General features: G+C 35.6%; 1 protein-coding gene across 8 annotated transcripts in view; it reads left to right on the forward strand.

Moving 5' to 3' along the window:
• Window positions 1–16782, forward strand: part of ATF7IP2 (activating transcription factor 7 interacting protein 2) — a 57908-nt gene extending 41126 nt beyond the window's left edge. For all 8 annotated transcript variants that reach the window (XM_087449617.1, XM_087449619.1, XM_087449613.1 and 5 more), the window contains 5 exons: window positions 4297–4370; window positions 5479–5540; window positions 5986–6055; window positions 14535–14620; window positions 15241–16782. In XM_087449617.1, the coding sequence (XP_087305743.1) occupies window positions 4297–4370; window positions 5479–5540; window positions 5986–6055; window positions 14535–14620; window positions 15241–15654 (706 nt within the window). In that variant the 3' untranslated portion in view covers window positions 15655–16782. The remainder of the gene's footprint in view (window positions 1–4296; window positions 4371–5478; window positions 5541–5985; window positions 6056–14534; window positions 14621–15240) is intronic.
• Window positions 16783–17159: the final 377 nt, after the last annotated feature.

The following is a 17159-nucleotide window of genomic DNA, read 5'->3' on the forward strand; positions in this document are numbered from 1 at the left end:
TCTATGCAAAGGTAAGATAATGAAGAGTGCTGGAAATTATAAATATATGGATAAATATAAAATACTTTTCTGTGTTCCTATATGGGGTATGTATCATACTGTTCCTCTATACTATGTGGTGGGTGTGTATATGTCTATATTATATATTTCTTACTATTTTTCTGTAGTATTTTTATGTACCGGCAACAAACAGTTGGAATTTGAAATTTAAAATCAATACCATTTACATAATATCAAAGAACATGATATACGTAGGGACAAAATTACCAAAATATCTATAAGACGTACTTCAAAACTACAAAGTAGGTTTCTTATTTCTGGTTCAGCCTGTAGAGAGTTGTTACTCCAGTCTAACAATAAATAAAAAGCTGAACAAACTGAAAAAATCAATGACTCTTCTTAGATCCATTAGAGAAGTAAGCCACAGAGTAAACTACTGCCCCCAAAATTGGAGAGATAAACAGGCAGAAACAGAGAATCACAACATACCGGAACTGGAGCGGAAACCACTTGTGAGCAGAAACCTCCATGGGAGCCAGGGCTGGGGTAGGAAAACCTAAGCTGTGATTGCTGGAGGCTCAGATAAATCTGAGAGTTAAAAACTCCAGGGGGCCCAATTACGGGGGTGGGGGGGTACAGTTTTGTGAGTTTTATCTCCAGAAGCTCTATCAGATCCTCACAGTGAATATTGGAGAAAAATCCCCTCATGCTTCCAGCGGGGGAAGGTAAAAGGAACCTTTTGAACAAAGAACACCACAGCACTCTGTTTTTAACAAGGCCTGCCCTCAAGGGAAACTATTGCCAGAGCTTAACCTACCTGGGGGAAAGGAAATACCAAATTCCTGCTCCCTTTAGCCTTCCACATGGAAGGAGGGAGATACCTAACTCTAGCCCCCTCTAGCCATCGTGTTCCACCTGAGTGAGGTGGGGGGAATGAGAAGCACTAGTGAAATTCACACTCCAAGGGCACAGGCTCACTAAAAGCCTGAGACCTAATCATAGGACTAGTAGAATGCTTCCCCTCCCCCACATCTTACCATTACTTTACTAAAGGCCTGTATACCATAGTTCCTTTTACTCAGTACATGTCCACCTTTCAACAAAATATTACAAGACATACTAAAGGCAACAAACACAATTTGAAGAGACTGAACAAGCATCAGAACCAGAGTCAGATATGGCAGGAATGTTTGAATTATCCCACACCAGGAATTTTGAAAAACTATGATTAATATGCTAAGGTCTCTAATGGAAGAAGTAGACGAAATGCAAGGTCAGGTGGATAATGTAAGCAGAGAGATGGAAATGCTAAGAAAAGAAATGCTTGTGATAAAAAACACTAACAAAATTGAAGACTGCCTTTGATCGGCTCATTAGTAGAATAGACACGGCTGAGGAAAGAATCCCTGAGCTTGAGAATATGGCAGTAGACCCTTCCAAAACAGAAAATCAAAGACAGAAAAAGATAAAAAAAGAAAACAACCCAGAATGTCTGAAAACTTGGGACAGCTACAAAGGGAATAACATATGCATACTAGGAATACCAGAAGGAAATAAAAGAAAGGAACAAAAGCAATATTGGAAGCAAAATGTCTAAGAATTTCCCCCCAAATAAATATTAGACACCAAGTCACAGATCCAGGAAGCTCAGAGAACACCAAGCAGGATAAATTCTAAGAAAACTACACCGAAGCATATCACATTTAAACTTCAGAAAATTAAAGATAAAATCTTGAAAGAAGCCAGAAGAAAAAAACACCTTAACTAGAGAGGAGGAAAGATAATAATTACGTCTGACTTCTCCTTAGAAACTATACAAGCAAGAAGAGAGTGGAGTGAAATATTTAGAAGTGTTGAGAGAACAAAACCACCAACCTAAAATTCTGTACTCGGTGAAATTATCCTTCAAAAGTGAAGGAGAAATACTTTCTCAGACAAACAGAAATTTAGGGTATTTGTTGCCAGTAGATCTGCCTTGCAAGAAATGTTAAGAATTCTTCACAGAAAAAGAAACTGATATATCAGAAAATCAGATCTACATAAAGAAAAGATGATCAGAGAAGGAATGAGTGAAGATAAAATAGAAACTTTTATTTTTCTTATTCTTAATTGGTTTAACAGAAAAGAGTTTATTCAAAATAATAGCAACAATGTATTTGATTATATATGCTTGTGTGTGTGTGCACACGCTTGTATATAAGTGAAGTGAATGACAGCAATGATACAAGGAACAGGAAGGAGGATTAGAAATATTTTATCATTATAAGGTACTTGCACTACTTGTGAAGCAGTTATAGTGTTATTTCAAAGTGGACTTGGATTAGTTGTAAATGTATGTTGCAAACTCAAGGGCAACTGCTAAAAACGAAGTACAATTGATATGCTAAGAAAGGAGAGAAGATGGAATCATATAAAGTGCAATTTCATTCATAATTGCCAAAAACTTGGAGGCAACCAAGATGTCCTTCAGTAGATGAATGGATAAATAAACTGTGGTGCATTCAGACAATGGAATATTGTTCAGTGCTATAAAAGAAATGAGCTATGAAACAACATGGAGGAAGCTTAAAAGCAACATGGAGGAAGCTTAAAAGCATATTACTAAGTGAAAGAAGCCAATCTGAGAAGGCTAAATACTGTATGATTCTAGCTATAAGACATTCTAGAAAAGGCAAAACTATGAGGACAGCAAAAAGATCAAATATTGTCAGGAGTTAGTGGGGAGGGATGAATAGGTGGAGCACAGGGGATTTTTAGGGCAGTGAAACTGTTCTATATGATACTGTAATGGTGGATACATATTATACATTTGTCAAAACCCACAGAATGTACAACACTAAAAGTGAACCCTATTGTAAATTATGGACTTTGGGTGATAATGGTATGTCAGTGTAGGTTCATCAGTTGTAACAAGCATACCAGTAGGGTACAGGATTTTGATAGTGGGGGAGGTTGTGTGGGGGCAGAGTGTATATAGGAACTCTGTACTTGCCACTCAATTTTTCTATAAACCTACAACTGCTCTAAAAAAAATAAGTTAATTAAAAAGCACAAAAGTAAAAAGAAATTAAAGGAGACCTAAATATATGATGAGATATGCCATGTTCACAAATCAGAAAATTCATTATTAATGCCACTTCAACCAAATTGTTCTGTACATTTGATGCAATCTCAGTCAAACTCCTGGTGGCCTTTTTTGTAGAAAGTAACAAGCTGATCGAAAATTTATGTGATATGCAAAAGACCTAGAAGATGAAAACAATGTTATAAAAGAAGAACAAAGTTGGAATATTTACACTACTGCGTTCAAGACTTATTATAAAGCTATAGTAATTAAGACAACGGTGTTGGCATAAGGATAGACATATAAATCAATGGACAGGTTAGAGAGCATACATGTAGTCCATTTGTTTTCAACAAAGATGCCAAGGTAATTTAATGGGGAAAAGATAGTCTTTTCAACAAAGGTTACTGGAATAACCAGAGGGGAAAAGTGAACCTCAACTGTTACCTCACACCATATGCAAAAATACCTTGAAATGGATCATAGACCTAAATACAAAAGCTAAATATTAAAAACATCTATAAGAAAATGGTATAACCCTGTGTATAGAAAATTCATCTAGCAATTTTATGGGCTTAATGAAATTTGTACCAATATTTTCTTAACAAAAATTCTGATTAAATGTCATACTCATAAAAGTGGAGTCAGGGTCAAATGGAAACCGAAGGCAATCTTCTGACTCAGGATATTCTGTAACCATAATCAGCATCATGTACCATCATTGCCTCAGTTTAGTAAATGTCTGGTAAATACTGAGACTATAGTGATATAATGTAGATAGTGGCCGAAATAATTTTTTAATAGCTTTGTTTGTTATAGTCCTGTATTTGTAAGAGTCAAAGTGTCTTAGTGGATTTCTTTCAGTTAAATGTTTTTTCATTTTTGTGAAGGCAAGTATATGTGCTAGAGTGACTTTTGTATATTTTGTACATTTATGTATATTGTATACTTATAGATTGTATATTTGGGTTCATTGTAAATGCATCTCTCCTAAGTTTTAAGGGTCCCTTATTATTGGATATCCATGAACTTTTGGTCATATCATTAATTGGTAATACATGGGGTTTCTTGGGTATTTGGTTTTATCATCTCCATTCCACCTCCCACAATTGTTAGATTAAAACATGTCAGGTATAAAATGTTAAATTAGAATAATTCTAACCATTGTTTGCTTGTTTAAGCTTAATATGCATGTTTAGTTTATTTTTGTTTTTAATTTTTTATCATTTTAGTAACAATGATGATGTTATGTTGATTTCTGTGGAAAGTCCTAATTTGACAACTCCAATTACATCAAATCCAACAGGTATCTTAAGTTGATTAAAATATGATCTATCAAATTAGAAAGCCTCAAATCAGTATTTTTTTAAAATAGAGAATTGAATATTATCTTTTAATAAAATGAAATTTTAATTCTGTTCTCAAAAATGTTTTAATTTATATCTGTGATTAATATTACCTGAATAAATAAATGATTCCTTAATATAAATGAAGGTTTCTTTTTAACCTTGTGTTTATCAGTTTATGGCCTTTTGTTTCCTTACTGTGTTTGTTTAATGACTTTGTAAGTAATAAAACTGCTTACTTTTCATATGCATTATTTTTGCTTGTTTGCTCTGGCCTGTGTTGGTGGTAGTGTTGGGGTTTTTTGTTTGTCTTTTTGTTTTATCTGTTATAATCTGCTTAAGATGTAAAGTTTCGCTATTCGTTAGTATCTTTGATTTTTTAACTTTTGGCTTTTTTAATAATACTTTGTTGCTCTTTAGAGTTTCTGTCTTATTATGTTTCTGTAAAAATCTTTAACAGATTTCCAATAAATTTCCTCTCTATTGAAATAGCTGTCTTGTTGGTCCATAATTTCTCATTCAAAATTCCTCATTTTCTTTTCATTTTTTACTATATTAGAATATTTGCATCTTAATTTCAGAAAGCTTTGCCTCTATTTATATAGCTACTTAATTGCCTCCATGGTGTGGGCTATTAAGATTGTAAATCAAATAGTTACATTTATCTGAGGCTTTCTACTGGTTCTAGGAAGAATGCTACTTAGTCATCTCAGGTAGTTTAGTCTAAAGGTACTGTGAATAAAAAATGTATAGATTTCCAGGTTTATTTCTTCAAATGCTCTATTAATTTACAGATAGAGTTTCAAAAAAGAGTTACTAATATAGTTGTAAAGTTACAGAAGGACGAAATGTCTTGAACCAAAATTAGATTTTGTTTTTTTTGAACTGGTTCATCAGTCTTTGGAATAGGTAAAGTCAATTGAGTTACTTTTTATGATTATATAATAAACGCTTAATTAGCGTCCCCATTATTTTTGTGTTTCAGCATTCATATATTAAGAAAGTCCATAAATATTTAATAGTTTAATAAACTTGTCAAATGTTCATATTTGAATAACTTTCTTTCAGATAGTGGAAAAATTACATCAGGAAATTTTAACTGTTCACCTGATACTGAAACTAAAGTTATGGTAGGTAATAAATACTGTCTCTGAATGCTACTTATTTGAATGTGTTAGTTCTAAGAACTTTAGTGTTGCTGCATGTTGGAGGACTCAACTTTGTCATTCGTTCTTTGGGAGATTCACTCTCTGAGAAATTAATGTCTGACTAGGTAGCATAACCAGGCTCTAGTCCAGCTTAAACATTAAAAAGCAAACAGCTAATGATAAACATATTTCACAACCATATTTATTTACCAAATTAACTCATTTAGACTCTGCTTAGTCATATTTTCAGAAACCATACAGTATTTCATAAGCTTCTCTTTCATAGTAGAGTTAAACTAAACCATAAAGACTTATAGAATGTTCAGTCTCTAGCTTCTAAATGGTCATTTAAAATATGTGTTTTATTTTTTAAAAATATTTTCTGCTATTGAAGCAAAATCTTATTTTTTTAACAACAACTTTTCAGGCTGTAGAGAAGAAGAAACTTGATACTGTGATTGATCTGACGACAGAAGGCCTATCAAACTGCAACACAGGTAAAGGATTTATCTTTCTTTTTTAAGAAAGAGGAAAGGATGACGACTCAAAATGCATTTGACCCTTGTATGAAGTTTGTTTTAGTGTATTAGTGTGTGCGTGTAGTTAGCTCTATGCAATTTTATCACATGTTGATTTGTGTAACTGCCACCACAATCAAATTACACAACAGTTCTGTCACTACAAGGCTCCCTCATGCTAACCCATTGTAGCCACACCTACTTCCTGTCCCCAATCCCTAAACCCTGGCAACCACTAATCTGATCCTCACCACTATAATTATGTTATTTCATGGATGTTATATAAATGTAATAATACAATATGTATCCTTCTGAAATTGGCTTCTTTCACTTAGCATAATTCCCCCTGAGGGTCATCCAAGTTGTTGTGTGTATCAGTAATATTCCTTTTTATTGCTTAGTAGTATTCCATGGTATGGAAGTATAACAGTTTATCTGTTCACTCGATGAAAGTCATCTGGGTTGTTTGGGGCTATTATGAATCTCTTTTCTACCTGTGGTACCTTTTGTCCTTAACTATAACAATAGTGGCTGTGAGAGGACACTAGGGCGTAACATGAAAATGTAGAAGGCGAGTGACAGCAGTGCTCTCTTTCTCAGACTTAAACAAAAAGAAGTAAAATACAGTTCTCTGGGGCTGGTAATCAGTTATAGGGTTTCATCTCTTAATAACTGCACTTGAATGTCTATAGTACTCTTTTGATAAAACATTTGAATTCCACTTATTAGCATTAGTAAAAAAAATGTAATATTTTAAAAAACGGAGATTAGTATAGGAAATATATAGTCCAATTCCTTCTCCCCTTTTAACTGGATCCAAACAAAGGTTGGAAGCTTTAGAATCTCCAGGTACATCATGATAGAATTAAAAAACCCATCAGTTTCCAGTTTCATGATGAAGATTAGAAATATAAATTTGAAAAATGAATTGGAGTCCATAATGAAGTAATCAGTTACTTCTTAATGATTAAGATTACTAAATTGTTTCTAAACTACATGATACAGGATTTTAGATACAGTAAATTAAAAAGTAAGAACACAGATTCATTCAGTGCTTAACGAAATAAGTCATACCTCTAACTTGAGGGGCTTCAGTTTGAAATCCAGCCATTGGAAAGATAGATTATGCTAATTCATGATGCTAACTCATGATAATGTGAGTCTATCTTGTAGAATGTCCAGTTCTGAATAAGAGTATAGTTAATCAGATCAAAAGTTGGGCTATTTCCCATGTTCACAGGCTTGAATGATATCACCAGCTCACCCAATTTCCCAAGCCAGTTGTGGAAAAGTTACTGTTGACTCTTCAATCAGCCTCATTCCACTATCTAGTCAGTTTTCAAGCCCGTCAGTTCTGTCTCCTGAAAAGCTAATGTTACTGAGCAAGGGGTCAATCTGCTCACCACAAGACAAAAACCAATCAGTCAAGAGGCAAGGTGGTGGTAGAGAAAGAACTTTATTAAGCAATGAGCTAGCTGATCAGAAGATGGCAGACTGTCGTCCAAAGAAAACCATCTTAAAGGGAACTGATTTGGCAGCAACTTATATAAGGCAAATAGGGGTTGAGGAGGGGGCTCAGGAATGTCAGGTGATAGATGACTGCAGACTGTTGAGCACCTCTCCATAGACAAAGAGTTTCAGATCTGCTGACAGATGATGAATATGACATTCCTGAGGAATCTAAGAAAAGATCAGTTACTTCCTTATCTTAGACAGAAGTTATAGTTCTGGGCAGGGGTCATAAATTTTCTAACAAGTTATTCTTTCTACTGGTTGCTGATTTGCTTGCCTACATGCAATTCTAAGTGTTTCTACAAAGCACATTATGAGAATAAGACAGGATCAGAAAAAGTTCAAAGCATGGAGTCCTGCATGCTAACATGGAGACTCAGTCTCACTAACAGATCTGGTCCATAGATTTCCTTATTTTAGAATTCCATCTCCTTTAGCCTGGTCTATTGCCATAATTTAGTAACTAATATTTCTGCCCTAACTTATTGCTTTTAATGAATCTTCCAAACTGCCTCTAAAATATTATTTCCTATATACAAGTCTGGTTATGTTTTTGTCTTCAGGATACAATCAAAACTCCTTAGGGCCGGCCTGGTGGTGTAGTGGTTGAGTTCCTGCTCTCTGCTTCGGCAGCCTGGGGTTTGCAGGTTCAGATCCCAGGCGCAGAACTACATACTACTCATCAGGCCCTGCTGTGGCAGCATCCCATGTACAAAATAGAGGAAGACGAGCACAGATGTTAGCTCAGGGCTAATCTTCCTCAGCAAAAAAGAGGAAGATTGGCAGTGGATGTGAGCTTAGGGCCAATCTTCCTCACCAAAAAAAAATATCAAAATTTCTTAGCAAGATATACAGAATCCTTAATGACTTAAACCCTGGAAACTTTTCTAGCTTTATCTTCTACAAACTCCTTGCCTGCACCTTAATAGCTTCTCAATAGGTGGTACTTCTTTCTCTACCATCTCTCCATATGTGGTTCTCTTTGCCAGGAATGCTCTCCCCTCTGTACCTCCTCAGGCTTGTCTGATGACCCCACTTCTCATCCTTTAATATTCAGTTTAGACACTTGTGCTGAACTGTTCCTTCCAGGCAGCAATTGGCATTCCTTGCTCTGCTTACCCTTGGTATTTTGTGCATACCTATATCATAGCTTTATTACATTGTTCTGTAATTGTTTCTTTACGTATCTTTCTTCCTAAAAAAACTTGAAATTCTTTTCAGCAGCATTGCTATCTTTATTAACCTGTATATTTCCATCCTTTTAGCATAGTGTGTGGCGCATAGTGTGTGGCACATAGTATACTTTCCAAAAAAATGTTGAATTAATGCAGCAGATTTTCCACTAATGAGTTTTAGAGGAAATGTACCTTTCTATACTGTGAACGGGAGTATAAATCTTTCTGGAAAACATTTTGTCAATATCAAAAACTTTACAAATATGTAAGCCTTTTGACCTAAAAATTCTTTGAATAGTTACCTGAAGAAACTAAAGTCAAGTGTATAGGGAAGTATGCCGATGTTCATTACAGTGCTATTTGTGAAAATAAAACTTTGGAAAACCTCAATTTTCTAGAAATAAGGGATTACTCGCACAAATTTGGTTTATATGGCATAGCAATATTCAGCTATTAAAAATAATGTTGGAGAAGAAGTACATGTATTGATGTAAACATGTTAATAACATAACAAGAGAAAAAAGTTATGAAAGTATGTATGTAGAGTCATGATGGAATAAATGGGACCACACTTAACTTTTCTGCAGTAAACAACTAGAAAACTAAACAAGATATAAGAAAAAATTTTTCAGATATTACAGTACAGGACTGCAATCACAGAAAGAAGGGAGATGAATGAAATGAGCCCTACTGATTCCTCCAGCTTTCTTCCTAGACTGTGGTGCAGTGAAGGAGATCCCAAGTAGAGGATGGCTGTCTTGCTGAGGTGAGGAGACACAGATAGGCGTTCAGAGAGGCTGAGGCAACTGGAATGAAGGGAAGAGGACTATCAGAACGAGGAAGCCACTCAGAGAAAGAGCTCCAGGATGTTAGCATAGTAGTCCTCATGAGTCTTTGCCAAAATATTAAGCCACACATGCATAGAGTGAAACTCCATGAATCTAGGTAAAGAATGACCAAGGAACTTTATGCTGAACAATTTCCAGAGCTCAAACAGAGATGGGAAATGTTTCAATTCTGACCAGCCATAGTGGCAGATTCTTATTGCATATCTGGGTGTGAACTCATCTTAGAGCAAAGGCAACTCCAGCCTTGCCCTAATAAAACCTAAAAACAAGCTTTGAAAGGATCACGCTGAACTGCAAGTAACTCACTGGCTTATCACACAAAGCCCACTGTCTGTTAAAAGAGGACAAAAGAATTCAACACACAACCATGTAAAATTCGTAATATCCATCATCTGATTTAAAAAATCACTGGAGATATGAAGAAGAAAAAATGGAACCATAACCAAGAGAAAAATTAGTCAATAGAAACAAACTTATAAATGACAGAGATGACAGTATTAATAGACAAGGACTTTAAAAGAGCTGATAGAAATATGCTTAAAGATTTAGAGGGAAACAGGAACAAAAGAAGAGAAATAAAAGATACAAAATAGAACCAAATGAAAAAAAAGAAAATACTTAAAGTTCAGTGGATGGAGTAAACAGCATATTAGACACCAAAGAAGGAAAACAAATTGGTGTACTGGAGGAAGTAGTACCTGATCCAAAGAGTCTGGAAAGAAACTATCCAAAGTAAAGAAAGATTAAGAAAAGAAAAAAATGGTCTAAGGGGAAAGCAATCAGACCTCTAGTGAACTGTGGGACAATATCAAGTGGTCTAACATACATGTATGGTCAGAAGCTTTCCAGTTTAATGAAAAGTACAGACCCACGTAACCAAAAACTTCAGTAAACTCCAAGCAGGATAAATACAAAGAAAACCATATCAAGGCAAATCATAATCAATTCCTGAAAAGCAATGATAAAGGAGAAGAATCTGAAAAACAATGAGAAAAACAAGATAAATAGAGAATATATAGAGAAGAACAAAGAATTCACAGTTTTCTCAATTGGAACTATGCAAATCAAATGACATCATTAAAAAGCTCAGGGAAAATGATCGTCAACCTAGAATTCTATATCCAGGAAATATAGCTTTCAAAAATGAAAGCAAAATTAAGACTTTTTCAGATAAACACAATTTGCTGCCCGCAGACCTTCACTATCAAAAATAAATGAAGTTCTTCAAGCAAAAGGAAAGCAGTATCAGATGGAAAGTGGATCTACACAAAGGAATATCACACCATATTGTGGAGTTTATAATATATGTACTGTGTTAACGTATGACAATAGTGCAAGAGATGATCAGAGGAATGGAAGTATGCTGTTGTTAAGGTCTTACGTTATACGAGTAGTATAATGTTATTTGAAGATAGACTATAATAAGCTATTAAAGATACATATGATAATGCCCAGAGCAGTAATTTTTTTTAAGTGGAAGTATAGCTAATAGACCAATAGAGGAGATAAAATGGAATTTTTTGTGTGTGTGTGAGGAAGATCGGCCCTGAGCTAACATCTGCCAATCCTCCTCTTTTGTTGCTGAGGAAGACTGGCCCTGGGCTAACATCCATGCCCATATTCCCCCACTTTATATGGGACGCTGCCACAGCATGGCTTGACAAGCGGTGCATCGGTGCACGGCTGGGATCTGAACCGGCAAACCCTGGGCCACCGCAGCAGAGCATGTGCACCCAACTGCTTGCGCCACTGGGGTGGCCCCTGGAATTTTTTAAATAGTCAAAGAGAAGCCACAAAAAAGCAAAGAACAAACAAGACTAATAGAGAACAAAAGGCAAGATGATAGATTTAAATCTGACCATATTGATAATTTGCATAAGTGTAAATGGTCTAAACACTCCATTAAAAAGCAGACATTATTGGACGGGATAACAAAAGACCCAAATATATGATAACTATATGGTGCACTTTAGATCTAAATATGTGGATAGGTTAACATTAAGAGGATGGAAGAAGATAATGCAAAAACATGCAAACACTAATCATAAGGAAGCTGGAGTGACTATTATCAGACAAATAGACTTCAGAACAAGGAATATAACCAGGGATAAGGGCTGTTTCATAATGATAAAGCACTCTTTTCATCAGGAAGACATAGTAAACCTACATGTATATGCAATTAATAGTAGAACTTTAAAATTCCTGATGCAAAAACCAATGGGACTGAAATGATAAACAGAAAATTATAATTGGAGGTTCCAATACTCCCTTCTCAGTAATTGATACAATATGTAGACAGAAAGTCAGTAAAGTTATAGAAGCTTGAGCAACACTATCAACCAACTTAACCTAATTGTCATTTATGGAACACTCAATCCAACCACAGCAGAATACACGTTCCTTTTAAGTGCATATGAAGCATGCAATGAGATAGATCAGGTTCTGGACCATAAAGCTAGTCTCAGTATATGTAAAAGGATTGTAATCATTCAGAGTATGTTCTCTGACACAGCATAATTAAATTAGTCATCAATAACAGAAAGATAGCTGGAAAACCCTAGATATTTATAAACTAAACACGTTTCTAAGTAACCCATGAGTCGAAGAAATTGAAAGGGAAATTTAAAAATATTTTGAACTGAGTGAGGATGAAAACGCAGCATATCAAAATTTGACCGATGCAACTAAAGCAGTGCTGAGAGGGAAATTACTAGCATTAAGTGTTTATATTAGTAAAAACAGAAAGTCTAAAATGAATAGTCTAAGCCTCTACCTTAAGATGCTAGGAAAAAAAGAATAAGTTAAACCCAAAGTAAGTAGATGATACTTCACTAGAGAAGATAGGGGGAGGACAAATAAGCACAAGAAGACATCCTCAACATCATTATTCATTAGGGAAATTAAGACCATAATGAGATACCACAACATATCCACTAGAATGGCTAGAATAAAAACAACTGAAAATATGCAAAGTGTTGGCAAGGATATGGAGCAACATGGAATTCTCATACTGTGCTGGTAGGAATGGGAAAACCACCTTGGAAGTAGTTTGGCAGCTTCTCAAAACATTAACTATAGTCTAACCATGTGACACTATTCCACTCGTATGTATTTACCCAAGAGAAATGAAAACCTACATCTACACAGAGACTTGTACATAAATGGTCATGGTAACTTTATTCATAAAAGCCCCAAATGAGAAACAGCCCAAATATCCATCAACAGACAAATGTATAAATAGGTTGTGGCATATCTCTACAGCCAAATACTACTTCACAATAAAAATGAATAAAATATTGTTTTATGCAACAACATGGATGAATCTCAGACACATTATACTGGGCAAAAGAATTCTACACACTGTGTGATTTGATTTACATGAAATTCTAGAAAAAGCAAATCTAATCTTCAGTGACACCAGACCTGTGATTTCATGGGTCCAGAGGTGAGAGAGGGATTGACTGAGATGGGGTACTAAAGAACTTTGGGGATAATAAAAATATTCTGCATCTTGATTTTGGTGATGGTTTCACAAGTGTACATTTGTCAAAACTCAAAGAATTGCACATTTAAAATGGGTACATTTTATTGTATGTAAATTATATCTGAATAGTTCATTTAAAAATTCAAACTCTAAAAGTCATTTTTATAATATTAATATTTACATGGGTGAATATGTGTGTTTACATGTTTATATTCATGCAGCAAAGGATCCATAAGGTCAAACACCAAAGGGTTTAGTTGAAACAAGTGGCCACAGTTCTCACCTAGAGATTTAATGAGGAACCTTAAAATAATGATGTACTGGCTCTATTGCTTTGAGAATACAAAGCACTGAAGTAATCATTACTCATTTTTATATAGATAAGGATAAAGGCTGGTGAGTATTTACAAGACACTGGCGTTGGTAACACAAAGGATGTAAACACTAACTGGTTTAGGATAAAAGTCCTATTTTGTCTCTTCTTATCATCATAAAATTGAGTTTCTCTCCTAGCCTATTTTAATTTGCCAGGGGCCTGTTGACTTATTACCTTGAAAGATGGAATGTTAGTTATGGGAAGTTATATTTGTTAGATTTTTTTTTTTGGTATGAAATTGTTCACTTGAAAATTTAAAGAGGTTATTTGTATTACCTCTTGTATGATGATTAACCTGCAGATTATGATTTCACAAATCTAGTTCTAACTAATTAAACCAGTTAAAAAGGCTGTACAGACTCTCTTACAATTAAAAATATAAAGTCATTACCTCTTCTAAAAAACTGTTTTAACACCAGTAAATAAAGTTAGTCATAAATTAACTTTGAAACACAATGCAAAATCTTGATTATCCTCATCAGTCAAAAGAAAAATACAAGTAAAAGAAGTTTCATTTGGGGACATTCACAAACTAGATTAAACAGTTATATCACTTCACACACAATGGATCTAAAATGGTTTTTACTACTTACTAGATATGTTTAAACTTCTGAAACTTTTGGCTACCAGACCTACTACTTCACAACATGAAGTCCCCTTTCTTACCATCGCCATCTATATTCTCCCCATTTGTTTTCAAACCATTCTTGTAAATGGCTCTATGTTTACAAACATCCTTGTTAACCTAACAGAGCAGAATCTACCTCTAAGACCACTGAGTGGGGATCCCTCTTCCATGTGTAACTTTTCCTAGTTTCCAGTTGCATAATGACTTAAATGTTTACCTTAAGAGGGGAATTTTTGTCACATTAAAGGAAAATTCTCTATACTTGGTACCTTTGGGTCTTAAACTTTTATCACAAGTTTTTCTTCTCATTTCACAGTTTGGTAATTTTAGTTCACATTTAATTACCACCCAAGACGAAAACTATTCTTTGTTTAAAGGCTGTAGGGTTGATTATTGCAGATACATTTTACTTCTTAAACCTTGTGTTCTTCACAGGAAGTCCAGTATCCACCCTGGAGTCACCTATGAAAGCTGTTTCAATCTCAAAAGAGAGAACTCCAGTGGCACAAAATGCAGCCCAGGTACTGATTGAAATGCTCTGTAAGGGATATTCATTCCAAATTGAGTAGAAGTACCCATGTTAGCCATGAAGAAACATTTGGGTCACATTTCAGCTTAGAAAGCACTTTAATGTGCCTTTTTAAATGTGCTATTGTGAGTCTACTTATTTACACAATTAAAATAATTTAACTTAATTTTCCAGAAACTACAGAAATTAAAACAAATACATTTTTTAACCCAACAGATTCAAAAAGATTTTTGTTTTAAGAGTGATAACCATTGTTGATGAAGGTGGAGGGAAATGGATGTTCTCGTTCACTCACACTTTTCATGTAAATTAGCACAGTGTTTGGGAACACAATTTTGAAATGAGTTGGAATATGTATCCAGAATGTCTAGGACCTAACACGCTGTGGATTAGTGATATTCCAGAGTGCAGAAATCTTAACTCTAAAACAAGCTTATGCTTGAAAAGACTGGATCTAGCCTCACAAGTTCTTGAAGCATCCTTCTGTTCTTATAATTTTGAGAACTGGATTGAGGAATGGGAAATACACATTGTAGAACTGAGGTTGATCACTTTAAAATAATCAGAACCCACCAATCCAACTCGCTAAACTTTTTATAAATGTGTTTTTAGGTTCTTGAGTCCTTTGAGCACCTGCCACCTCTTCCAGAACCACCACCACTCCTGCCTGAATTGGTAGACAAAATCCGGGATACACTTCCTCCTCAGAAGCCTGAGCTCAAAGTGAAACGGGTGCTGAGACCCAGGGGCATTGCCCTGACTTGGAACATCACCAAAATCAATCCCAAGTGTGCTCCTGTGGAAAGCTACCACCTCTTCCTGTGCCATGAGAACCCTAGTAATAAGTTGATTTGGAAGAAAATTGGAGAAATTAAAGCATTACCACTCCCAATGGCCTGTACTTTATCTCAGTTTTTGGCTTCCAACAAATATTATTTTACTGTCCAGTCAAAAGACATTTTTGGGCGATATGGACCATTTTGTGATATAAAGTCTATCCCTGGGTTTTCTGAAAATCTTACCTGAAAGAAAAATCTTCAATAATTATATATTGTACTACATTTTGTTTTGTTTTTCCGTATTTGAGTTGTTTACAATAGTCCTCTAACACTATTTGCCATCTTAAAGGGCCGGTACAGATTGTGAACCCTTTGTATAGGGACAGTCCCTGTGTTGTGTAAGTGGCCTCTAGTTTCATGAATTTCTGATTTGCATTCAATAAGTGCTTCCAATGGGTATATTCTAAAACATACACTCCCGTGGACCCATATCGCTAAGCTGTGTGTGTACAATACCTTTGGTGACTGTGGAGCTGCTGCTTAGATCAGAAACCCAGGATACAAGCAGTCACCATTTCCTCTGTTGACAGTCGGCTTTCGGTGACCTGCCTGCGGTCAGTATAGCTACCGGAAAAATCTGCTTTTCACTGAGGCCAGGTCATCCCTGGAGTGTGTCTCCACCAAGACTTTATGAAAATAAATGTCTTCCCATTCTGTTCAAATTCTAAGGGCTATTAATTTGTGCCCCCCCCCCTTTTTTGGCTATGTCAATCATTTGGGGGAAATAGTCTGCAGGTTTTCCCTAAATCTGTTTGTATACTTATATATATATAATAAAATTAACATTGTGTGCTGTATACACAACGCATATGGTATTGCTTAGGAAAGCATTATCCAACCCACTATTTCAGTTGAGGAAAATGGAGTTGTCTGCCTTATATTTAAGGCTTTAATTTTCTGATTCCCTAATGCAACCCTTTGCTCATTTCCTGGCTGCCATCATTACTCAGGGAAAGATCATAAACTCTGAGGGACTCCAGTAGCTGTGTCCTATGCATACCTGCATCTGAGGGAGCACTGAAGGGAAACTGTGGCCAGCACAAGGAGCCCAAGAAATTCAACAAGTGGACAGACGTGATAAGTATAAGTCAGGGCCCAATGGGACAAACTGGGTAACTAATACTGAGATGTTGAGAAAAACAGAAAAATAACTGTAGTATAAAAGATACTATGTTCAAGAGAAGCATTCTTTCCTGGTACATAGTAAAAGTTCAGGCTTCAGAGGCTCTAAAAAAATGAACAGGAAATGGTTTTCCTTGGCATTTTGTGAATGCCTTCACTTCTTCAGTCATAAATAAAGCTGTTATTTTTTGGTCTCCTGTGTCTTTACTTCCTAAAAACATTACAACTGAAAGAGCCAGATTTGAACTGAAGGTGATGAGCTGAGCTGCCCTCTGTGAGGTCCCATTCAAGCTCAGGGCAGTGGAGGGCATCCTGCAGCACAGAACAGATGGGCTTCACTCGGGAGAGGACGGCACCCTTGGGTTGACGTAGACTAGACATTTACTCGCTAAGCGAAGCCCAAAGACTTGACCCCATAGGCAAGATTTTGGTGTGCATCTCCAAAGTGAAACTGGATCCCCAACCAGCAGGTCTTCTGGACTATCTATAGGTACACAAGTCTTAAGGAAAAGAGCTTTCATGATAATGGGAAGAGGGAGGAAGGCTGATATTAGGCATCTTGGAGGTGAT

Source organism: Ceratotherium simum, chromosome 26 (assembly GCF_057802395.1).
Source record: "Ceratotherium simum simum isolate JZ-2026a chromosome 26, ASM5780239v1, whole genome shotgun sequence".
NCBI lineage: Eukaryota > Metazoa > Chordata > Mammalia > Perissodactyla > Rhinocerotidae > Ceratotherium > Ceratotherium simum.